We start from the raw sequence: 24,724 nt of genomic DNA on the forward strand, positions 1-24,724 counted from the left end.
TTAGTTGCCAGCTCCCTTGCAGGTCTGATAGAGTTAGCCAAAAGACAGGGACAAAATTAATGTCTTGAAACCTCCCTCTTAAATGAAGTCAAGTTACAGGAAGTTGGAAATACAGAAACAGGCAAGGGGAGGCGGTGGCGTAGTGGATAAGGTGGTGAGCGTGGGATCGGGCAGACGTCCACGCGTAGGTTGGAATCCCACCACGTACAGCCTTAAACACTTTGCCATTTGTCGAGTGGTTTAAAGTTACCTTCATGTCACCATGATACCCAGGTTCTAGGTGGTTATACCCAAGATGAGCTTGGGTGGTGATATGGGCCCAAATATGGGTACCACCATAAATAAAATTGTCTGCGCCACTAATGGGCGGAAGCTGAACAGCGCTTCCCATACACTCTTCAAGTGTGCCTACAGGCGCTATAGGCCTTAACATAAAAAAAAAGAATTTTCTAAAATTACGTAAGTGTTTGCAAGAATATAAGAAAATGAGGGAAGCTGCAAGAATCTGTCATGCCTACACGTATCTTCAAAGCTACTTAATTCCACCTATCATTCCCATCAATTAATCTATCTAATCTTTTAACCCTTTCAGTGCTACGACGCATTTTCAAATTCATTTTGCTCACTATTTAGTGATTTTATACACCTTCAGAAACATTGGGATTAGAATAGTGAAGACTGTGGCCATTAATCTTTTGACCTCCATACATCCTTGCTGATGTCAATCAAAATGGTCTAATCACTCCCAAAACTCATAGTAAAAATGCGTCCCAGTACTTGAAGGGATTAAAGCTCCCTATTGACAGCATTAACAACAACATGATTACTGAGTCCATTCCATTCATCAACCAAGCTGTAAGAGAATCACTTCCTTCCCATTTCTTTCCCAAACCTGAATTTCCCAAGTTTGAACCCATTATTTCTGGTTCTATCCTGATCCTAAGAAGTTTGTACAAGTGAATAGGTATCCTCGTCGCAGTCTCGCCTGTCTCGCCTCGCCTTGCTATCTCCACCAGTCCACCACACTTAGCCATATTTATCCTTCTGCATCTAATGCATCCCTCCTCACAGCACCGTCCACAACCTTCACCACGCCCACCAGTCACCACACACCCATGCCTAGGCACAAAAACACAGCCAAACTAATCACTTTTCACATTAAGATTCATAATGTAAACACTTATTTCACTGCCCTGGCTGCCATATGTAATCTACAAACCACGCTTAAAATATATGCTCATCTTTCTATCTAAATCCTCGTGTATCTTCGCCATCTTTCCTCGTAGCACCGCCTACGCCCACCAGTACACGCGCCAGGCATCCCACGCCCACTTCAAGGCACCAGAAGACATCCAAATCACACTGTTTTCGCGATAAAGCACAAAATACATACACTTTTTCCGCATTCTCTCCATTATGTGCAGCCTCCGGGCTTGACCACCAGCCACTACTCCGTGACCGCGCTGGTGTTGCTTCACGGTTGTTAAGATGCCTTGGAGCTGATTGGCTGGTGATGATGTGATGCTAAAGGGCGCCTGTTTGAACTGGGAAAAGGTGTATTTGTTGTTTATTTTCACGTTTTTATTATCATCATTATCTCTACTCTTGATTGATTGATTCACTTATTTACTGATTTATTTTTTATCTGTTCGGTTATTTAGATATTTTGACGTTATTACACACACACACACATCACCACTTCTTACCTACATCCTTCTCTCTCTCTCTGCGTTACCAAAATTAGAGAGAGAGAGAGAGAGAGAGAGAGAGAGAGACTAGGTAAATGTTTCTTATTCATCACATGTATTATTAATATTACCATAACTGAAGGATCAATCATATTTCACGTCATTTTTTTATAGTTTTTAATAATTCAAAGAACTGTATAAAATAGTATGATCTGTAGAACATTGGTAACTTATCACATGTCCAGCACTGACTTGTTCTGGTGGACTGGTTGATATGGTTGACTCACTCACTCACTCACTCAAGCACCACCTGACTGACTGACTTCCCAACTAAACTGACTGATTCAACAAATAACCGTTCGGCTGACTGACTGACTGGCTGAGTGTGAAGCGTGTATTCGGAAACACTTTCTCTCACCACGACTGTTTTCAGAGGCCAAAGACATGGTTAACCGAGACCTCAAGACTGTTTCTCCTCTTAATAATGTAGAAGTCATGTTATTCTGATAATTATACTGAGAATTCTCGTCCGTCTGACCGCTTGGTACTCCAGTCGTTAACAAACCTACTGGGAGACACAATATGAGTGAGCGAATGCGGGGGGATGTGTTTCCTTATCGCTAGACATAAGAGGAGACACTCAGGGCCGCGGTGAGCACTAAAGCAATGGTCATGAATCTGGTGACTGGTGAGTTATGGCAATGTACTGACTAAGAACGTGTACTATATTGTATCATTAATTGAGCGTGTTCATCTGTGTAAATAGAGGATACTGTACAATATGAAAAATAAATGGTTTCTCTCATGAGTTTGAAGTTATTCTCATTTTTGCCTATTTTTCTATTCAAGGTTTGTGAGAATAAGTCCTTTGAGCATTACAGGGCGCGATATGATCCCATTGTTGTGATGCCTTCAGTCAGTCAGTCAGTCAATCAATCAATCATAAGTAATTACTCAAGTCTAAACACGCTTCTCTTCAACACACTGTCTATTGTATAAAAATTCATATCCCCTTGAGCTGAGATAGTTTACCACACATTTTCTCGCACCAAAACTACTCCCAAAGGCCACAGAGATGATTATTTGTGACACTTTTTTCTACTAAATCCTTAATAACAACTCACCAAAATAAATAGAAAAAGAAAGGCTGAAAAATAAAAATAATTTCCAATAGCACATACCACACAATCAATTAAGAAACACTCCTAGAATACCTTGATAGCTTCTACACTCAATCTGTTAATTTTGCTACTAGAATCATGAAAACAACCCTAAGAAACTGTACAAAACTGGAAAACTTTGCCTCTCATCTGTAGCTAAAACGTATATGAATCCAGGGCATTCTGAGTCGTCTCCCTCAAGTCTTTTCACACTCCCACTTGCTAACTCTGTATACTCGGGTCATATCCATCTGTGTAAAGAGTGCTTCACATAGGTAGAGAGGGGTTCTGCTCATACTACTTTGATGAATAGGATAAAAACAAGAGCATTTTATCAGCTTCTCTCCTCTGACTATCTTCAACAATCTCTCTCTATCTTATCTTGCCATTTTCTACCACTATTTTTGTGTCATGGTCCACCTTACTCTCTGCACGTCTTACTTTCCTTGCCACCTCTCCCTTCATTACCGTAGTTCAAGTTGGTTCTACTAGTCTACCTATCTTTAGTATTTCAGTTCTCTTTAAAAAAATAGATTCTTTACTTCTTTCAATCCATATCAGATTCATATAATGCATATAAAATTAGTCATTACTCCAGACAACCATCTTAATGTTTTTCAATTCCTTCTTTACGGAAAGCTCACCCTTATAGTTATCACGTACTCAAAAAAAGGTTAAATCACAAGACAATTATGAACACACATAATACAAAAACATGTGCACCATTATATCCAGCATCACTTCAATAGTCAATAAATCACACGAGGAAGAAGATATGATATGGTACAATATAGGTTTTGTCCATCATCAACTCTGTCACAAATAGAAGAAAAATCAATCAATAAATAAAATAAGGAAAACAACACACAGCCATATTGGAAAACCAAATCACCACTAAAACTCTTTGCTGAATTGAGGGATTAAATGAACTGCACAAGTGATGCAAAACCTTACTACCTAAAGTAATGTAATCTGATTTTATTTAACCCCTTCAGTACCATGACGCGTTTCCATATTCACTTTGCTTACTATTCAGTGATTTTATACAGCTTCAGAAACTTATGTGAGGATTAAAATAGTGAGGACTCTGGCCATTAACCTTTTGACCTCCACAGACAGTTCATAATGTAAATAATGTCTAATTGTACCCAAATTTATGATAAAAAAAGTGTCCCAGTACCAAAGGAATTAAATATAACCCAAAGAAGAAAAGTGTATGACTACCACAGCACAGATATAAAAAGTTACACCCACCATCACAACCACTTGCTTTGGCTACACTACCCACAAATATACAAATCCAAAGTGAAAAACACCTTAATAACAACTTGGCAATGTATATGTACTAATCAGGTTATCACAAGAAGACATATGACTCTCCTCCTCCTCCTCCTCTACCACCTCCTTCTCCACCTCCTTCTCCTTCTCCTCATTCTCCTGAAGTACTAATGACAAATTGTACAAAATATTCTACTATACTCTGCGATGCAACTTATTGAGGCACCGGTACTGATTCCCTCTCCCACTTTGACCCCCGGCAGGCCCCCAAGTGTCCCCTGGTCCCAAGAAGCAGCACCCGACATGCCCGTGCAGTGAAGCATCCCTTAAGCTCTTGTGGCACTGCAGTCATCACAGCTCTGCTGCGCCATGCTTGCCGGTCTGAGTGTGGAATGCATCAGTGAAAAGATAAAGACAGACAGACATAAAGGTAAGCAGGGATGGACAGACCGGACAGGCAGAAGACATGGAAGGACAGAGAAATGTATGAAAATATACAGAATTATTAGTAATGACCACACTGAAAATCTAATTGACTTTGCTGTGTGGTGGTGATTGCCAAACACACACACACACACACACACACACACACACACACACACACACACACACACACACACACACACACACAGGTGAAGGCTCTGCAACATCCCACCAAACAAGTCCTCAGACGACCCACAGCACGACCACTACAGGCCAAGGTCATGCAAAGGGTGGGCATCAGGCGTCCTGGAAGGGTGACGGTAGTAGTGGTGGCGGCGGCGGGACGAGGCAGCAAACTGAGGCTGAGGCATCACCCGGAGGTGTCCCTCAGCATCAGGCAAGTCCTAGGTGTCCTGAGGCGCAGGTGGCGGCTCGCGGCAGTAGCAGAACTTCCTGAGGTGGTCCAGGTCTTTCATAACGCAGTGTGCCTGGTCACCGTACTTGTTGGTGCGGCTCACATCGTCCATCTGAAACAGTACAGCATCTCCCTCAGGAATAGGCTACACCAACACGGGACACACAGCAACAAGAGGTGCTACACACAAATTGAACCCAAAAACAAAGACCACAGAAGTGTATCTCAGGCTTTGTACAGCTTGATAAATAAAGGTGAGAGCCAAACACACCTTGACAGAGAAGGTGTCCAGCTTGATGGAGTAAGTGAGGGAGGCCTCAAAGCGGGCCAGACCCGGGGAGGTGGTCACAGTCACCTGGTACACCACCTCACTCACCGACGTCTCATCTGTCAAGTCTGGCATGAACCCATCCACATCCCTGTTCTTCTTGAACTTTAGGAGGCCTGGTGGTGGGAGAGGAGGGCTCAGTGATGGGGGAGGAGCTGCTGACAAACTCCTTGCAAACTTCATAATTGATAGATTCAAGATTGTGGGAAGCTCTAAACAGAGTAACACAGAAGGTACATTATGTTACACAACTTGTGAACCAGACCACATAGCCAGGCTGACACACTAACCCTTGGTGGGAAGCAGCTTGCCGGCCCAAAGGAGTTGACTGAGGGTGAGCTGTTGGCAGATGGAGCGGTGTGGGGCAGTATAAGTGTTGATGTAATGGACCAGAGCCTGAGCTGCCCGCTGCACCATGTCCTCCTCCACACTGATGGGCTCCCACTTGAGGCAGGCACACCAGTGAGGCTCCACAAAGGCATCAGCACACGTCCTTGATGCAGGGATCTGTAGTGAAGGCCACCAGCTTAACACAAAGAGCTTGTCACCACCAGGCACCTCATGAGTCATTGCTCAACTCTCCTCTGTGTGTGTGTGTGTGTGTGTGTGTGTGTGTGTGTGTGTGTGTGTGTGTGTGTGTGTGTGTGTGTGTGTGTGTGTGTGTGTGTGTGTGTGTGTGTGTGTGTGTGTGTGTGTGTGTGTGTGTGTGTGATGGGCACCCACCTGACTAAAGAGGGAGATGCCACGGTCCCCAACTTGGCCCAGTCTTGCCCCGGGGAAGTGCAACAAGTCCTCCATGGTTGGGTGGATGTCAAACGGCGTTGTGAGACGGTGAATGTTCATCCTGACAGGTAGAGAAGAGCATCAGGAAGGAACTCAATAGTCACTAAAATTCTGTCTGTAACCTCTTATGCAACAGAGAGAGGAGGCAAAGGAGGCAGTACCTGACATTATCAGCAGCAGAGGGGTGAGCAGTCTTGAAGGAATCGGGCAGCACGAGGGACATGAACGGCAGACGCTCCTCCTGCTTCCCCTGAAGGGTGCTACGGATGCTGGTGAACCTGGGCAAAGAAAAATAGTAAAAAATTATCAAATAAACACATACAAGACTAGACAACGAAAAAGGAAAACAGTATGCAAAAGTGAGAGATGAAAGGCAACCAGTTCGTTCCCTTCCCTGCTCACCTGTGGCCATGGTCGCTCATCAGCACCAGCATAGTGTTGTTGAGGTGGCCTTCATCCCTGAGCGAGGTGAGCAGCGCCAGCAGGTCGTTGTCAGCCACAGAGACAAGGTTGATGTCGTCATGGCTCAGCTCAGAGTGGAAGGTGAAGGCAAACTTGGGACGGTCCTTGTGTACGTTCATGAAGTTGTGGATGTAGTCAAAGAGAACCTGAAACAGAAAGAGTGTGTGTGAAGAGTTAACTGGGTGTGTTTGTCACAGAAGACTTGAAAGGAAGAGTGCACAGAGAATCCGAAGGAGAAAGAGTGTGGGGTTAACTGTGTGTGTGTGTGTGTGTAATTCACCTCCTCCTCCTCCTCGGTCGCCTGCTGGTCACCCAGCCAGTCTTCCCCATTACGGAGCGAGTTCAGAGCTCATAGACCGATCTTCGGGTAGGACTGAGACCACATCAAGCGAGGCCACAACCCCTCGAGTTACATCCCGTACCTATTTACTGCTAGGTGAACAGGGGCTACACATTAAGAGGCTTGCCCATTTGCCTCGCTGCTTGTGTGTGTGTGTGTGTGTGTGTGTGTGTGTGTGTGTGTGTGTGTGTGTGTGTGTGTGTGTGTGTGTGTGTGTGTGTGTGTGTGTGTGTGTGTGTGTGTGTGTGTGGGTGCGCGCACGCGCGCGCGTGACAAAACGAACCTGAAAGAGAAAGGAAGACAGCGTGGATTTTAATGGGTGCATTTGTGCTAGGGGAGACCTGAGAAATAGAGGGAGGGAGATTATAGGAAGAAAAAGGGAAAAAGGAAAAAAAAGGAAAGAGAAATGAACTTAGAAAAACTAGAAGAGAGAGAGAGGAGAGAGAGAGAGAGAGAGAGAGAGAGAGAGAGAGAGAGAGAGAGAGAGAGAGAGAGAGAGAGAGAGAGAGAGAGAGAGAGAGAGAGAGAGAGAGAGAGAGAGAGAGAGAGAGAGAGAGAGAGAGAGAGAGAGAGAGAGAGAGAGAGCATCTACCTTATGGCGTGGAGTGTTCCTGAGACAGAGACGCGGGTGTTTCCTGTACAGTGGCTGGATGGATAGATAGAAGGGCCTCATGTAGTGGTGTGTGGGCGGCGCGTCGAACCCTTGCAGGCGGTACTGGAAGGTGCCAATGTTGGGGGCGTCCTCGCAGTACACTGAAACACATTGCCATCATCACCAGCAGCACTAAACACTGGGAAATTCACCTGAAGGGTTATAGAAGACATGAGAGGCTGCCATTCGAGTGTGAACCCCGTCAGTTGACTTGAAATACGTCCATGTAAGTCGGCTCCTCAACCTCTTCAGTACCAGGACGCGTTTTCATAGTCATTCTGGTTAGTATTTAATGTTATACAGCTTCAGAAACTTATGCTGGGATTCAAATAGTAAAGACTCTGGCCATTAATCTTTTGACCTCCACAGACCCTTCCTAATGCAAATAAATTCGTTTAATCATACCCAAAAAATCACGGTAAAATTGCTTCTCAGTATTGAAGGGTTAAGTAATCACCAAAAAGGTCTTATAGCTGGTTTTTGGTGAGTGTTGTGCCTTAATGATCTCTCTCTCTCTCTCTCTCTCTCTCTCTCTCACACACACACACACACACACACACACACACACACCGCGTAGTGTAGTGGTTAGCACGCTCGACTCACACTCGAGAGGGTCCGGGTTCGAGTCCCGGAGGCGGCGAGGCAAATGGGCAAGCCTCTTAATGTGTGGGGTGTGTTCACCTAGCAGTAAATAGGTAGGGGATGTAACTCGAGGGGTTGTGGCCTCGCTTTCCCGGTGTGTAGAGTGTGTTGTGGTCTCAGTCCTACCCGAAGATCGGTCTATGAGCTCTGAGCTCGCTCTGTAATGGGGAAGACTGGCTGGGCGACCAGCAGACGACCGAGGTGAATTACACACACACACACACACACACACACACACACACACACACACACACATACTCACTGGTCACATATCCATTCTTGCTGAACTCGTTCCACACAAAGGGGTAGACATTGACGAACTGCGCCTTGTTGCCCATCCTCTTGCGTGTCTCCGGTAACTCCAGCTCTGTCTTGCCTGCACAGAGAGAGAGAGAGAGAGAGAGAGAGAGAGAGAGAGAGAGAGAGAGAGAGAGTGTGTGAGAGAGAGAGAGAGAGAGAGAGAGAGAGAGAGAGAGAGAGAGAGAGAGAGAGAGAGAGAGAGAGAGAGAGAGAGAGAGAGAGAGAGAGAGAGAGAGAGAGAGAGAGAGAGAGAGAGAGAGAGAGAGAGAGAGAGAGAGAGAGAGAGAGAGAGAGAGAGAGAGAGAGAGAGAGAGAGAGAGAGAGAGAGAGAGAGAGAGAGAGAGAGAGAGAGAGAGAGAGAGAGAGAGAGAGAGAGAGAGAGAGAGAGAGAGAGAGAGAGAGAGAGAGAGAGAGAGAGAGAGAGAGAGAGAGAGAGAGAGAGAGAGAGAGAGAGAGAGAGAGAGAGAGAGAGAGAGAGAGAGAGAGAGAGAGAGAGAGAGAGAGAGAGAGAGAGAGAGAGAGAGAGAGAGAGAGAGAGAGAGAGAGAGAGAGAGAGAGAGAGAGAGAGAGAGAGAGAGAGAGAGAGAGAGAGAGAGAGAGAGAGAGAGAGAGAGAGAGAGAGAGAGAGAGAGAGAGAGAGAGAGAGAGAGAGAGAGAGAGAGAGAGAGAGAGAGAGAGAGAGAGAGAGAGAGAGAGAGAGAGAGAGAGAGAGAGAGAGAGAGAGAGAGAGAGAGAGAGAGAGAGAGAGAGAGAGAGAGAGAGAGAGAGAGAGAGAGAGAGAGAGAGAGAGAGAGAGAGAGAGAGAGAGAGAGAGAGAGAGAGAGAGAGAGAGAGAGAGAGAGAGAGAGAGAGAGAGAGAGAGAGAGAGAGAGAGAGAGAGAGAGAGAGAGAGAGAGAGAGAGAGAGAGAGAGAGAGAGAGAGAGAGAGAGAGAGAGAGAGAGAGAGAGAGAGAGAGAGAGAGAGAGAGAGAGAGAGAGAGAGAGAGAGAGAGAGAGAGAGAGAGAGAGAGAGAGAGAGAGAGAGAGAGAGAGAGAGAGAGAGAGAGAGAGAGAGAGAGAGAGAGAGAGAGAGAGAGAGAGAGAGAGAGAGAGAGAGAGAGAGAGAGAGAGAGAGAGAGAGAGAGAGAGAGAGAGAGAGAGAGAGAGAGAGAGAGAGAGAGAGAGAGAGAGAGAGAGAGAGTGTTAGTGACTATTTTACTGCCCACACTTAATTATAAATATTTTTTATGCAGGATGGGCAACTGGCCAAGGGCAATAAAATGGGGAAAAAAATAAAGGCCAACAGGTACACTAAACGTAATCTTACATCTGGAAAATGAAAATAAAAACAATCATGACCAGTAACTAGTACAAACATTACAAAAAAAATTAATGAAAATAAATCAATAATAAACAAATATGCGTCCTCTAACACAAGCCTTTATCATATCTCACGCAGTTTTTCCCTCACAGAATTACATACTGATATCTGTTTCACTTCTTCGCTTTCTCCTATCACAAACTCCCCTTGTTCAGAAACGCTTTGCTCTCTCACCACGACTATTTTCCAAGGCCACAGAGATGATTAGCGGGGTTTTCAAGAGTGTTTCTCCATGTAATAGTGTATAAATCTCGTTACTCTGCTTCTAGAACCGCAAAAACACCTTAAGAAACTCGTGTACATTTAAATAAAGCCTTTTGAAATAGTGGAGGTGAAGCACAGAAGCGTTTGAGAATACGAGCCTAAAGGAACAAGGAACAAGGATAAAGGAACCACTCTCTCCAACAGTCTCCTCACCAATGACTCACCCGTAAGAATGGGAAGAAGCTGCTGAGGCGTCCCATCCCCCACAATATTATACCCTTGCAACACATAGGCGCCGAGTTCCTTGGTCAAAAATGCGTAAGTCTTGGGCAGCGTTCTGATGAAGGTGTTGCGTGACAAGGAGTCGAATCCAATCATGAGATAATTAAGGCCAACCGAGTCTTTTGGCACCTTGTCCCATCCTGTGTTTGCCTTGATCTTCTCGTCCTGCCTGATGCCGGCCACTACGTTAGTCCACCTACAGGGAGACAAAAGAGGATAGTAGCTGTGGTGATGCATGAAAGGAGGACGCTGAACGGGGAAACGAGATTAAAATATATGGGGAAGAAAGGCCAACAGGAAGGCAACAGAAAGGAAAGAGTAGAGGTCATAAATACGAAAGATAGGAAGGAAGGTGTGAAATGTATAAAAGGAAGGAAAGAAATATGCGAAAAGAGAAAAGAAAGGAAAGAAAGCTGTGAAAAGAAAGAAAATGGAGGAATGAATGGAAAGGAGAATATAGGAGAAAGGACAGCAAATAAAAGAGGACATCAGAAAAGTGCAGAAAGAAAGAAAGAAAACATGAGAAAAAAGAAAATGGAGGGATAGAATAGAAAGTAAAGTATAGGTGAAGGCAGAAGGATAATAGGTAGAAGAGGACATCCAAAAGGCCAATAAATACAACAAAGGAATATGAAACAGAAGCGTATACTTAGTGACTCTGCCTGAAATAAACAAAACTATCAGTACTAAAGCCACAAACATTGCTAAGGAGACAGTGCAGCTTCCACACACTCAGTGAAGCAACAGGGCACTCACGTCTTGCCATCCTGGGCAGAGCAGAGGACGGTGTAGAAGTCAGTGTTGGTGAAGGTGTAGGTGTCGTGGGTGGTGGATGTGGCGCCTCGCTTCACCCTGTTGTCTCCATCTCGCAGCACCTCTGGAATCACAGACGTAACTTTCCTTAGCCCCTTTAGCACTAAGACGCGTTTTTACCTTGATTTTAGGTATGATTAGACGTTTTTATTTGCATTAGGAATGGCCAATGGAGGTCAAAAGGTTAGTGGCCAAAGTCAGTACTATTCTAATCCCAACATATGTTTCTGATGCTATATAAAATCACCAAATAGTAACCAAAATGAATATGGAAATGCGCCATGGCACTGAAAGGGTTGACTCCTTCAGTGCAATGACACGTTTTTATATATATTCTGGTTACTATTTGGTGATTCTATACAGCTTCAGAAACTTATGTGGGGATAAAAAAAAATAAATAATGAAGACTGTGGCCACTAATCTTCTGACCTCCATAGACCTTTCGTAATGTAAATAAAGTCGTCTAATCGTAGGCAACCCAAAACTCATGGTAAAAAATAAATACATAAATAAATAAATAAATAAATAAATAAATAAAGCGTGCCAGTACTGAAGGAGTTAATTAAGGTCTTACCACGCGGCCAGTGAGCAAATGTGATATAGTATCAATTTTCACCCTGTCCAATCTCCCACTTTTTCTCCCTGGATTAACACACGTCCCAGCGCTAATCTCTGACACATATTTGGAAACACTTCCGCGCCACACCCTCACTATTTTCAAAGGAGTGTAGTTGAAGTGATAAGGGTTAATAAGGGTGTTTCTGTAACTCTAGTGACATGTTAACAAGTTTTCTGTATTAGCAACAGGAATAATACTCTTTAGAATTCGGCTAATCGTCTCTGTATAGTCTTTCAAAATAGTCGCAGTGAAAGAGGGAAGCGTTTCTATGTCGTGAGGCTGATGTGCGTCGTGAGGCTCAGCGTGGGGCAAACGGACCAGAGGGCACAGGCGAGAATGAGGTCACAAGTACGGTGCCCGAGGTGCCCGGGCAATCATGAACCCAAACAACCCGTGACTAATGATCGAACGAACCCAAACATCAATGTGTATACTGGAAGGTCAAATGTGACTAATAGACTTAGATAAGAAGGCCAAAACACGGAGTCCACGGAGTTGCAGTGAGAACAAGGAAAGTACTGTGTAAACATAGAAACTCTAAGTGCTAGAAGGGAATAAAATGACTTTAATTACATGCTAGGTTAAGAGGTAACTGATGACGAACCAATATAGCCCCTAAGCAACAGGTCAATTGAGTGTAAACAAAGAAAGTAGTTCGACAGTAGGGGATAATGTAAGAAATGAGCAGTAGAGGACTTTGTTAACACCAACGTCATGTGATTCACGCCAGGATATAAGGCCAGGCAGCGGTAGGAGCCAGCAGATAACAAGCTTCCTGCAACTTTAGCAGAACTAAGAAATTTTGTGTGTAGACATCATGAAGCCCTGGGCCTTCCTCTGCCTCGCCTTATTCGTGAGTAGTAACTTTGAGAATTTATCCTAGAGATGTAGAGTCTCGTGTTTTGTATACTGTGAAGTTTTAAAACGATTGTGGTGACGCTTCGCATGTAGTGTTACACGGAAGAGTACACGGTAGAGAAATGACAATGTTCTGTGAAAGTATTTAAAGAGAATCTCAGAAAAAGTATAGATATTTTTTAATTGAATGATATGTTTCAGAAATGGGAATTTGTGTCGTTGATATGTGGCCGTGTTACTTGACTTTATTTTTATGCATGGTAGCTGGACTTGTTTACTTTTATGTTTTATTTGGTATGTAATAAGTATAAGTTATATAGAGCTGCGTTTTGTGAGTACCCCACAGTCTTGTCACTTGGTTAACCTGATTTAAGGAGTTTACAGAGATTCACACAAGGTAAGCAGCTCAATGTGGTAATCCGCAGAGGCGGTTACGACATCTACATAATGGCGCAATCTGTCAACACCTGCACTGCCATGTATGTATGTATCTCTCCTCCTTCCTGCCGTCTCGATTTCATGTTCCTTTATTTCGCCACAGTAAACATTGACATATGTCATCTTAAGGCTAGTTCCTATTGAGTAGTCTGTCTATTCTAAAATGGCTCGTGGATTCCAAACATATTGTAGCTTATTGATAACGTAATTGATTTGATGTGAATAATACTTGTTACGCACTTATTACATGGACAGCTCGCGGTTTTCCTCAAGATCTGACAACCACGCATTCCCTGGGACACCAATCAAACTGACACCCAGAAGCCACTTTAGAGTAGACAGACTATAGTTATTCCCTCTTGATCCAGATGAATTGTAAAGAGCATGACCTATAAGTACACTACATACCCTGCTCACTAGATCACTATTCACTATCCTCAGTCATTTTCGTCCGTTTTGTATCTTCTCTCCCTTTCTTATCTCTTATAACCACCCCTCGTCTCGTTTTTATGTGCTTTTCCTTAATAAATTGTTAAATTAGATCATTCAAAAAAATAATTCGGGGATCTTTCTTCTAAGAGAGCCGCTGTGGTACAGTGGAACCATGCGTGCTTTGGGGTCCGAGGGGTCTCCAAGCGCACGGATTCGAATCCTGTCCACGGTCCGAGTGTAGGTTGGGCTTCCTCACTCGGGGCAACGGTTTCCTAGAGGGTGGGTTTTCAGATAGGAGGTACCACAAAACGTATCCCCTTTAGCCCAGAAATTCCCGTGAAAAGTCCACATGGTATAAAAAAAAAAAAAAAAAAGAGGCAGGAGTGATGGAGCATCCTGTCTCAGCACTACCATCAAGCATCATAGAGGGAGTTCAGTCTAGTCTCTCTCTCTCTCTCTCTCTCTCTCTCTCTCTCTCTCTCTCTCTGCATCGTGACTGTATTCTGTAATCAAGTGTATTTTCTGTGTATCATCTCTTTCTACACCACTAAAAGAAGGTGAAATAAGTGCCTGTTGTGTTCCTAAACTTCCACATTAAAAACTAGAGCAAATAATCACCTACTCTCTTCCACGCTACCAATTTCATCATCATCATCGTCATCGTCATCGTCGTCGGAGAATCTTTCTTCACCATCTTCCTTCACCACGGTGCCTCAACCCAAGGAAACAAACGCAGAATATGCAACTGTACACAAGTGGTCTGCAGTGAACACATCCACAGCAGTCACTTCTACTCAAAATGTAGCAACAACTATCAGAATATGTGTGTGTGTGTGTGTGTGTGTGTGTGTGTGTGTGTGTGTGTGTGTGTGTTTGTTCATTAGGTTTATTGCGATCTGCTGAACAATGGCAACAACAATCAGAACAAATGTACATTGAAGGAGCTTTTTTGCGTGTGTGGGGGATGTGGGCGAGAGAGAGAGAGAGAGAGAGAGAGAGAGAGAGAGAGAGAGAGAGAGAGAGAGAGAAACGATTGGTAAATAGAATGAGACTGAGAATGAAAATACATGGAAGGAAACATAAGTACGAAGAAAATGGATGGAGGAAAAAATAACCAAGAAGAGGAGGGCTGGAAAAGATAATCTACTTATCTCTCATTACATCTTCTCTCCCTCTAATTCCTCCCTCACTCCTCATGTACTTGCTGCTTACTTTCATTCTTTCTCCTTTATCCCCATCCACTCATCCTCCTCCTCCACTCTTCCTGCATTTCCTTCCCCAGCGCTTTCCTTTCCTTCTTCCTCTTCTTCTTACTTTTCCCCCCTTCCTCTTTCGTCTCGTGTCAAACTTCCCTCCCTGTCACCTTCCCTCTCCCTTATCTATTAGAGATAAGGAACAAAAAAAAAAAGAGAGAGAGAGAGAGAGAGAGAGAAACAGCGTGGTAATAAGCTACGATACACAAAGTTACAGAAAGAGACAACGTGAACAGAAGACTAAACTCACCAGAGAAGGCACACTCAATATCACCATGCTTTTTCTTGGCCTCCTTGGTGATGCTGGCCACCGACCCCCGCACCACCACCCACTCCGCCTCCTCCTTGCACAGTATCGGGTCAACGTGGTGGAAGAATTTGTAGATCTCCGGGTTCTCCAGCTCCAGATTTGGGTGTTGACAGGCAAGGTGTGCTGGACTGTGGATGGAAAGAGGATAGGGTAACGGGATGCAATGGTGACACACGACAGAGCAGCAAAGAAATGTGGGTAAGAGAAGAACAGAAAGGAAAGGATCAAGGAGGACTGACGGATTAAAAGATCACTGACAAAACTCACATGACACTTGTATAAACATCAATGTGTAAATAGATAATACACTCATTGTCTTATCTACACTCCAAACAACACAAACATCTTGACCAAAAGCAACAAAACACATACTACTCTCTCTCTCTCTCTCTCTCTCTCTCTCTCTCTCTCTCTCAAACAGTTACCTAGGCATGTCATCTGATCCGGATAACACATTACGTTCCATCATTTTCCTGCGATCCACCGGGTAAGCCAAGCAGTGGTTATGCAGGTGGGCAGGAGGCAGGTGGACAAGTCAGGGTTGGAAGTAAACACAGGGAAGGTTATACAGGCGGCCATGCAGTGAGTGATGATGAGAATAGGTCACTGTAATTCTAAGCAACTAAAGGATACCATAGCATACAGAACAACTACAATCACACATGCATGCCATAAACAATTGCAAACTACACATACAGTTTGCACGTGTATATGGTGTTGTTGTGACATGATATCGAAAAGAAATTAAATACGTAAGGAAGAAGACAGCAAGAATGAAGAGATGAAGATGGCAGTAAGGAGAATAATAAATGAAGAAACACGAGGCACGAAAGCAGGTACCAAGATTACAAGACGCTATCACTAATCTGAGAGATAAGAAGTCCCGTGACCACCGAGGAGAACAAGAGGCGGTGAAACATGACAAGACAAACACAGCCGGAGACGAGCAGTACATTACAAGAAGCTTCTGGAACCTTCTCCCCATATCTGGTAGTAATAAGAGGTCGCTGGAAGCAAAATGATATGGACGAGAAGTCAAGTAACGCGTGTATATTAGGAGGTGAGAGAGAGAGAGAGAGAGAGAGAGAGAGAGAGAGAGAGAGAGAGAGAGAGAGAGAGAGAGAGAGAGAGAGAGAGAGAGAGAGACAGAGAGAGAACGCCGAGAGAGAGACGACAGCGAGAGAGAGCTGTCAGACCAGAGGGTCAAAATGGGCGCACCGCCTATCTCAAGACCAGTAAGTGTAGCCAGACAGTTGTAATGCAGTCACAGAAAATGTTGGTGTCATATTTTGATAAAGGAAAAATGGTTATGTGTAGGTTGTGTAGGGTGTTGTTTTTATTGGAAGGTAAATTGTAGGGTGTGTTAGGATGTATCTTATCTTTGAATTTAAATTGCGTGATTTGAGTTGGATAACGGAAATATTGTGAAGAAATCTGGAACATTAGAAGAAGTTTAAGTGAAGAGAGAAATGTTGTTATCAATGAAGTTATTGTGTGTGTAATGAATTTGAGTTCAAGATATAATGTGGCAGAATCTGAGGCATTTGAAGGTGGACCTTGCGTGAAGAGAGTGATTAAAATTTAGTGGTTTTCGTGGTTTTCTTTGTCGTCGTAAGGGTCGTAAAGTGTAAATGTTTGTAAATAACATAATTAAGTAAAGTTTATAAAAAAAACTCAGAGGCGTTCCCTTGAACCCACAAAGCAGTCTTTAAGATTAGGGACGCAACAAGATCGTGCAACTTGCAGACACGACAGTGTTATTTATGTTATACTCTACGATTCAAGTTAGGAGTGTTTTAAAATGTCTTAGTGACTCTGAAAGGCTCTAGAAGAAATGATCAGCAGGTTCTTCAAGGTTGTTTCAATGATTACGGTGAAGTTTTTTTTAACAAGCATTCAGTATTACCAATTGTCAAACACCCAGGATATCGTAACTAACAACCTGTATGTGCCCTGAAAATAGTCTTCTTGAGAGAGAGAGAGAGAGAGAGAGAGAGAGAGAGAGAGAGAGAGAGAGAGAGAGAGAGAGTGTGTGTGTGTGTGTGTGTGTGTGTGTGTGTGTGTGTGTGTGTGTGTGTGTGTGTGTGTGTGTGTGTGTGTGTGTGTGTGTGTGTGTGTGTGTTTACTGTGAGAATGCTGTCCACACATGCAGCCCGCCCGTGTCCCTGATTATCCACAGCTTTCAGTCTACACCTGGGGAACACACGTGGCCCAACACAGCACGGACAGATGTCACTGTAAACTGCCCTCACAGATGTGACTTTTAACGTAGCGGGAGCGAGATTTCCAGATATCGCTCCCGCTGCGGTAATCATCACACTTATGCGAGTGATTTACAATGACACCTGCAAGCACTGTTGTTGTTATTTTCGAAGTATACCATTTGTCATTACTTCTTCCCCACTCCTGCTGTGGTAGTGACAGTGATTTGCGACCTGCAGGCATTGCTGTTCTTTTCGAAGCGTATCAGTCATCATTACTTTTTCCTCTCCCGCTGTGTTAGTGACTGAATGATTAGTGACTTACAAGCACAATTCTTATTCTTTTTCGAAGCGTACCAGTCATCATCTCTTCTTCCTCACTCTTCCAGGCACTGTGTTATTCTTTTTGAAGTGTACCAGTCATCATTAATTCTTCCTCACTCTTCCAGGCACTGTTGTTATTCTTTTTGAAGTGTACCAGTCATCATTAATTCTTCCTCACTCTTCCAGGCACTGTTGTTATTCTTTTTGAAGTGTACCAGTCATCATTAATTCTTCCTCACTCCCGCTGTGGAACCGAGTAATTTACGAACTGCAGGGACTGTTGTTATTCTTTCCGAAGCCTCCTCCCTGCTGTAGCAATGACAGAGTGATTTACGACAACACCTGCAGGCATAATAGTTGAACCATCTTTTCCTGTTCTTGTTATCGAAGACTGCGTGGGTAGGTGACGTACTATAACACATGTACACAGAGTTCCAACACTTGTTCCCTTCATTGTCTCGCTTCCCACAGGTATGCAGCCATGAATCAACAAAGGCCAAGGCAGGGCGTAGTGCTATGTGTACTTAACGGTAAAGAAAACCTGGGTCATCTCTCTCTCTCTCTCTCTCTCTCTCTCTCTCTCTCTCTCTCTCTCTCTCTCTCTTAATTCAAACTGACCATATTTTTGCTTTGCCTCTTTACGAGAGAGAGAGAGAGAGAGAGAGAGAGAGAGAGAGAGAGAGAGAGAGAGAGAGAGAGAGAGAGAGAGAGAGAGAGAGAGAGAGAGAGAGAGAGAGACCCAGGTTTTCTTTACCGTTAAGTTGCCCATAAAGTTTTTACTTGCAAAGGGCTGTTTGTCTTATGAAATTCATTTGTTATCACAATCTGTACACAAATGGCAAAAATAATAAAGTGTTTAAATGTTTAAGTGTTTAATTGAGAGAGAGAGAGAGAGAGAGAGAGAGAGAGAGAGAGAGAGAGAGAGAGAGAGAGAGAGAGAGAGAGAGAGAAAGCACTTATGGATAGGCTGGGATTGGAACAGTTGTAAGGCAAAATTGTCGTCTCACAATACCTCAGCTCTGATTAATCCATTTCATTCTAACTCGTAATAAGCGTTGAAGAGAAGTGAAGGTATTAGAACAGCATCCATTAGTACAAGAAACCACATCCCCGCCCATCCCCGCACCACTATCACCGTGCTACAGTGACGAAGCTGAATAGATTATCACGTCAAGGGAACACAACTGACAAGCATATCAAGCATACATCATGTGAAGGAATGATCTAAATATATACCGAGCCAAGAGTTCAACAGCATATGCATCAAGTTTAGCCAAGTTACACTAATGAAAGTTTAGCCGCTTCAGTATCAGGACGCGTTTACATATTCATTTTGCTTACTATTTGGTGATTTTATACAGCTTCAGAAACTTATGTGGGGATTAGAATAGTGTAGATTCTGGCTATTAATCTTCTGGCCACCACAGACCCTTCCTAGTGTCAATAAGATCGTCTAATCACACACAAATCTCAAGGTAGAAATGTGTCCCACTACTGAAGGGATTAAAAGAGGTTAGCACGTCACGAGGTATATCACTGAACAATGCAAAGACATCCTGCATATGAAAGGAAAGAGTTGTTTAAATGAATAACGGGCTGAAAGAGGAATAGTATACACCGCAGGGATGGCTTTACAGGGCAGGGTTAAGACACATTTTCCCATCGGTCATTAACTCCCCTGACGCGATGACAGCCCATCAATCAAGTATCATAAAGGCATGGCTAGGGAAAAATACAATGCGACTGGGGAAAATACAAAATATATACCACCTTCATTACTCAACTGTCCATATAACTAACACAAGACACACAATTACAAGGAACAGCAAGACTCAGCAAAACGCAATATACGTGGCATTTCTTTTTCAAGGGTTATACATCAGAGGGTACACGAAAGAAAAAATAGTAAATAAACAGCATTTTTTTCATCCTTCATGCCGCCTGAAGTGATTAAGAGTCCTCGATTATGGTTCAGATAAGAGGGCCTGAGATAATGAGACTGACAAGAAAGGACACTAAATGAAGAGTAAGTATGTAAGTTTACACGACTTTCAATCACATATCCTAACCCTGAGACTGAGAAGAAAGAACACTAAAAGAAGAGTGAGTACGGAAAGTTACACTACGACGTTTAACCACATCACATAATCCTAAGACTGAGAAAATAGGAACACTAAAAGAAATGTAAATATGGATGTTTACTCGACAACTCTCAATCACACAACGTAACCCTGAGACTGAGAAGAAAGACACACTAAAAGAAAAGTAGGTATGGATGCTTACTCGACAATTTTCAATCACGCAACATAATCCTGAGACTGAGAAGAAAGAAACACTAAAAGAAGAGTAAGTATGGAACCTTACTCGGCAACACTCAACCACATAACATGCACTGAAACGTGCATAACAAGCAACAACCGGATCTCGTATCTTGAAACAGTTGCCTCATAAGAACTATTTCTAAAGACCACGGAGATATGCTAACACCTAGCCAGTAATGTACACAAGTCGTAAAGAAAACGAATAAAATAATTACCTTCATCGACAAACTATCTGACTATAGATTTAAAGATATGATCCTCACTCTGTATAACTCAATGGTGCGTCCTGTTTTGAAATATTGCGTTCAAACATGCTGCCTTTATTACCAGAAACACGTGAATAAATTAAAACCAATTCAGCGTAGAGTGCCAATTTATACCAGATTATACGAGCAGTGATCTAAGGAATTAAGATTATCCCTATAACTCAGAGAGAGAGAGAGAGAGAGAGAGAGAGAGAGAGAGAGAGAGAGAGACGGGACGTATTGCCTGAAAAGTTTACTAACCCACATACTAAAGCGGACGAGCCGAAGGTGGAACAGTCCCTTTAGAAAACATGCATTTAACGGAAACAATTTTGAAGACAGTCTGCGCTACCAAACAAGGACACGTTATAATAAAATAGTAGCAGTAGAAGAAGAAGAAGAAGAAGAAGAAGAAGAAGAAGAAAAGTAGTAGTAGTAGTAGTAGTAGTAGTAGTAGTAGTAGCAGTAGTAGTAGTAGTAGTAGTAGTAGTAGTAGTAGTAGTAGTAGTAGTAGTATCAGACGAATAAAAAATAAATGAAAATCAAATGTCAAACAGTTGCAAAGTATCAAAAGAAAAGAGCGAGGGAGAGAAAAAAAACACAAAAAGGAAACACAAAACTGATCAAAAACTAAAGAACAACAAATAAGTAAGCAAATATATTAAAAAAGTAAATAAAATCAACAAAGAGTCTATAAGTTCGAGAAGATAGCCGTTATCTCTCATCAACACACTGTACCTGTGCACCGATAACACCACCACCCTACCATAAGCACATCAACCTGAGAGCAGCGCCTATCAAACAATGCGTCCCGTTCACCAGACAATACAACTTCACCAAGCTGGCCCTCGACTGAAATCACCGCTGTCCTCGAGTACTTATTAGCAGAGAGGTAATTTAAGGACCAACAATGACAAAAATAACCAACAAACACCTACGAGGGCCTAATTAAATCTCCATGGTCCTAAAAAGCCTAAAGCATTGAAGAACACAGACTGAACTTTATAGTACACCGAAAATGTCACCTTTGCTGTGTTCCTGTGAGACGCAAGGCAAGAATTAACATCGTATGCAAAAGTTACAGCATCTTTAAAACAGTAATCGTGTGAAGTGCTGCAAGGGATCGGGAGGAGGTAGGGAAAGGGAAGAGGAGGTAGGGAAAAGGGAAGAGGAGGAGGAGGAGGAGGAGGAGGAGGAGGAGGAGGAGGAGGAGGAGGAGGAGGAGATGGAGGCGGCTTTAGTGTTCTATCCATCACCGGTCCAGGAGAGGTCCAGATGTTTTTTTGTTTGTTTTTTCCTCATTCCTCTCCTTTTTTTTCTTTTTCCTCTCTCCTTTCCTCCTTTCTTTCCTTCCTTTTTCTTCTCTGTTTTTTTCTTTTCTTTCATACAGCTTACAATCTTTTCTTTACCTTTATTTATTTCATTTTATTTTCCTCTCCTTTTCTTTCCTCTCCTCTCGTCTCCTCTCCTGATCGAGTACTTTTATTCACAATGCATCTACATAATACAAGGGTGTGAAAAGGACATCAGCCAAAGGCCAGTCTCACCACGTATACTACAAAAGGACAGGGCAAACACAAGGGAAATATAACAAGATGTGGAAACGTTAATTATTTACGAACAGGACAGACAAATGTGTTATTTTGGTGATGGAGAGGAGATTTACGTAAGTTAGCTCTTATCTTTAACATCCGTATTATTATCTCCTTTATAATGGTACCAAGTAGCCAATCTGTCAATCAGTCAATTGGTCACATTTCACCACAGAGCTAAATGAGAGAACGCTTTCACGACGGCAGGGTGACATACGGATCATTTTATTCTTTCCACATGCATTAATCTCCTCTACGTATACAATTTCTCTCAATCATACCATCCCATCCTCCTCCCTGACACAACGTGGATGAAATTACTATTTATTATCACTCTTGAGATGAGAGAGGAGTGGAGTAACTTGCACTAGAATAATACAAGGAGGAAATGAGATATAGTACTTTGTTCTTTCTTGATTAGACACGAGTGATCTCTCTCTCTCTCTCTCTCTCTCTCTCTCTCTGAAAAGTAAAAGCACTGTAATCTCGTTATTTGATTTAAAGAATATACATGGCGGACACCAATCATTCAATAAAATTTAGATTACTCAGAGAGAGAGAGAGAGAGAGAGAGAGAGAGAGAGAGAGAGAGAGAGAGAGAGAGAGAGAGTACAACAGTACTATTGCACTATACGGTGTTTGCTCTACAGGACGGTGTCGTGTGTGTAGTGTACGTCAGTGATGGACACATAGGGTGCATTGTGCATCCAAGCTGCGCATATAAATAAATAAATAAATAAATAAATAAATATATATATATATATATATATATATATATATATATATATATATATATATATATATATATTCTTTCTTTAAAGTGTACCTGGAAAAATGTGAAACATGGAGCATAGCCAGTGCGTTACGACCGCACGGTAAAAAGGAACATTTTTTTTTTTTATCATGAAACTAAATAAAGACATTATCGTCCTAAGCGTGAGACGAGGACACATGTATTCTTATAAGGCTCCGTGGAAGGGAACGTTGAACACTGCAACTGGTACGCCTCTTCTCAATCGTATCGAATATTTTAAATATGTTCTATTGGAAGTTGTGTGAGGTTTTCATGATTCAAGTTGTAGTTCAACGCGGATTTTCCACTATCAATGGGGTAAACACCCATGACTATCTGACCAAAGCGATTTTATCATCTAACATACCGTATACATCATGCCGAGCGCATTACTTCATCTAAAGCATTTCTTATTGCTTGTAATACCCACCAGTGAAAAAGGCTACAATGAATAGTACAATTTATCATTACATTTCTACATTGCATCAACATTTTTTTTTTCAGGGAAACACAAATAATGATTGATGACAACTAAGATAAAAAAAAAAAAATTTCCTTTCCTCGCCGGTGCACAACAGCCTATTCCGTCAGGAACATTGCCACTGTACCACTTTTCTGCCACGAGAGACTGGCGTGACTCACCTGAGGTACACCCTGTCATGTACGTCAACCTGGGTGTGAAGGGCTATCAGGTGGTACACGCCAAAGGTCGCCACTCCGAACAGCACAAAGCAGGCCGCTAGCCGCCGCCCCCTCAGCCGCACAGACATCTTCCTCGGGGCGCCGCACGCAACACTCAGCAACACTCTGAAACTCCCCTCACTTAGCACGCTTTCCCTTTCCTCTCACTCCCCATGATATAACAAGTCACGGCTTCTGTATGATGCGTCAACAAACTCCATTTATTATTCTTATACAAAACTTTTAACTCACCTATTCAAAATGGAAAGATCAACCTTCCCGCGGTTTTTAGGGGCAGACACACCACTGACCTAACCACTCTGCCTCACAACACATCAAGCATCCCCCTTCTGCTGTCTTTATACCACTCCTGACAGCCCGCGTGTTGCTTAGCGGAGACAATCTTCGTCACCGCCAGCAGGGGCTTCCTTTCAGAGTGTGAGGTGTTTAGATAACAGAGTGCAGGTTGCGTGGCATCCACCAAGAGTGTCTGATAAGAGGAACAACGCCGCCACTGAATCAAAGGAAGCGGGAGGAGCGGCGTCGCGTTAGCCCCGTGGTGATCAATACCAGACTGGCGCTGCGACTACGACTACGAGGCTCCCACATCCCACACTGCGTGAGGCTCCACTCAGCTCAGCCAGCGCTGCTTCGTATCCCGCTGAGATGATGCACCTTGCTTTTATTCACACACATACACACCAACATAAAAAATAAATAAATAAATAATAACAAGTGACATGAAGGACACAAACAAACACATGCACACACTTATACGGTGACAGATTTGAGAATAGCAGTGTAACTAGGTCAGTAAATTTACATAATTTTCATAGCATTTGAGATAACTAGAATTAACTGGGCCTGCAGATTCTTTTCCCTCATATTCTGACTTTAACATCAGAAAGTTCACTTATTCCTTCAGGATGTCACAGACACTTCATGCAGCAGCCAGGGCAAGTAATCTGATAAATTTATCAGAGTTTGGGGAGGAGAGCGAGGAACACTTGAACAGTGTTATAAAAAGGCAGTTTCCTCCCTTTATTCGAACAAGGAATCTTAAGTTTTTTTTAAGCTTCCTTGTTTCAAACCAACCTCTCTGTGTGGGTGAGTACATAACAGAATTCAAGACCACCTTCTTCACTACTCAGACAAATGAGAAATAACAGAAATAACAATCGAGTAATCTATCTTACGTACTGTGGATGTCATGGCCATGATTATCCAGATGGCATTGCAGTGCAGCTGGTTGATCAACGCGCTCCAAGGAACCAGGGGCTAGTGAACTACAGCAACCGCCGTCTGAACCACAGTACTCGAGTAGAATGTCTATAAGTTCTCGCAAGGCATTTGCCTTCTTGACGTTGTAGTGTCAAGTCGACAGCGAACAGGAATGTGGTAGGTGGCTGTCAGGTCGTCGCTATCCCTAGCGCGGAAACAAGTCACGGGACAAACTTCCTTGCGTCTGATCGAGTCTCCAGCATACTGGTAAAATAAACCTTTGATTCGATACTGTTCACAGCAAAC

General features: G+C 43.1%; 1 protein-coding gene across 2 annotated transcripts; it reads right to left on the reverse strand.

Moving 5' to 3' along the window:
• Positions 1–1,848: 1,848 nt before the first annotated feature.
• LOC123509632 lies at positions 1,849–24,591 on the reverse strand. 2 transcript variants are annotated; one of them, XM_045264067.1, is made up of 15 exons: positions 24,398–24,590; positions 23,450–23,858; positions 23,159–23,323; positions 15,466–15,513; positions 14,981–15,168; positions 11,074–11,194; positions 10,260–10,513; positions 8,434–8,547; positions 7,470–7,630; positions 6,478–6,683; positions 6,237–6,353; positions 6,016–6,136; positions 5,583–5,799; positions 5,236–5,408; positions 1,849–5,076 (listed from the first exon to the last, which is right to left on the reverse strand). In XM_045264067.1, exons 3-15 carry the CDS (start codon positions 23,284–23,286, stop codon positions 4,954–4,956), a joined length of 1,971 nt encoding a protein of 656 aa, XP_045120002.1. In that variant the 5' UTR covers positions 23,287–23,323; positions 23,450–23,858; positions 24,398–24,590; the 3' UTR covers positions 1,849–4,953. The 2 variants fall into 2 exon arrangements, with proteins under 2 accessions (XP_045120002.1, XP_045120003.1); XM_045264068.1 differs by lacking the exon at positions 15,466–15,513 and having other exon boundaries at positions 24,398–24,591.
• Positions 24,592–24,724: the final 133 nt, after the last annotated feature.

Source organism: Portunus trituberculatus, chromosome 27 (assembly GCF_017591435.1).
Source record: "Portunus trituberculatus isolate SZX2019 chromosome 27, ASM1759143v1, whole genome shotgun sequence".
In the NCBI taxonomy this organism is placed as follows: Eukaryota; Metazoa; Arthropoda; class Malacostraca; order Decapoda; family Portunidae; genus Portunus; species Portunus trituberculatus.

Bases quoted from the DNA above. Each gene is read 5' to 3' on its own strand.
- LOC123509632 (XM_045264067.1), bottom strand. From the start codon at position 23,286: ATGTCTGTGCGGCTGAGGGGGCGGCGGCTAGCGGCCTGCTTTGTGCTG. The intron at 10,514-11,073 runs GTGAGTGCCCTG...GTCTCCCTGTAG, and splicing joins TCTGCCCAGGATGGCAAGAC to GTGGACTAACGTAGTGGCCG. The intron at 6,137-6,236 runs GTACTGCCTCCT...TCTACCTGTCAG, and splicing joins TCTGCTGCTGATAATGTCAG to GATGAACATTCACCGTCTCA.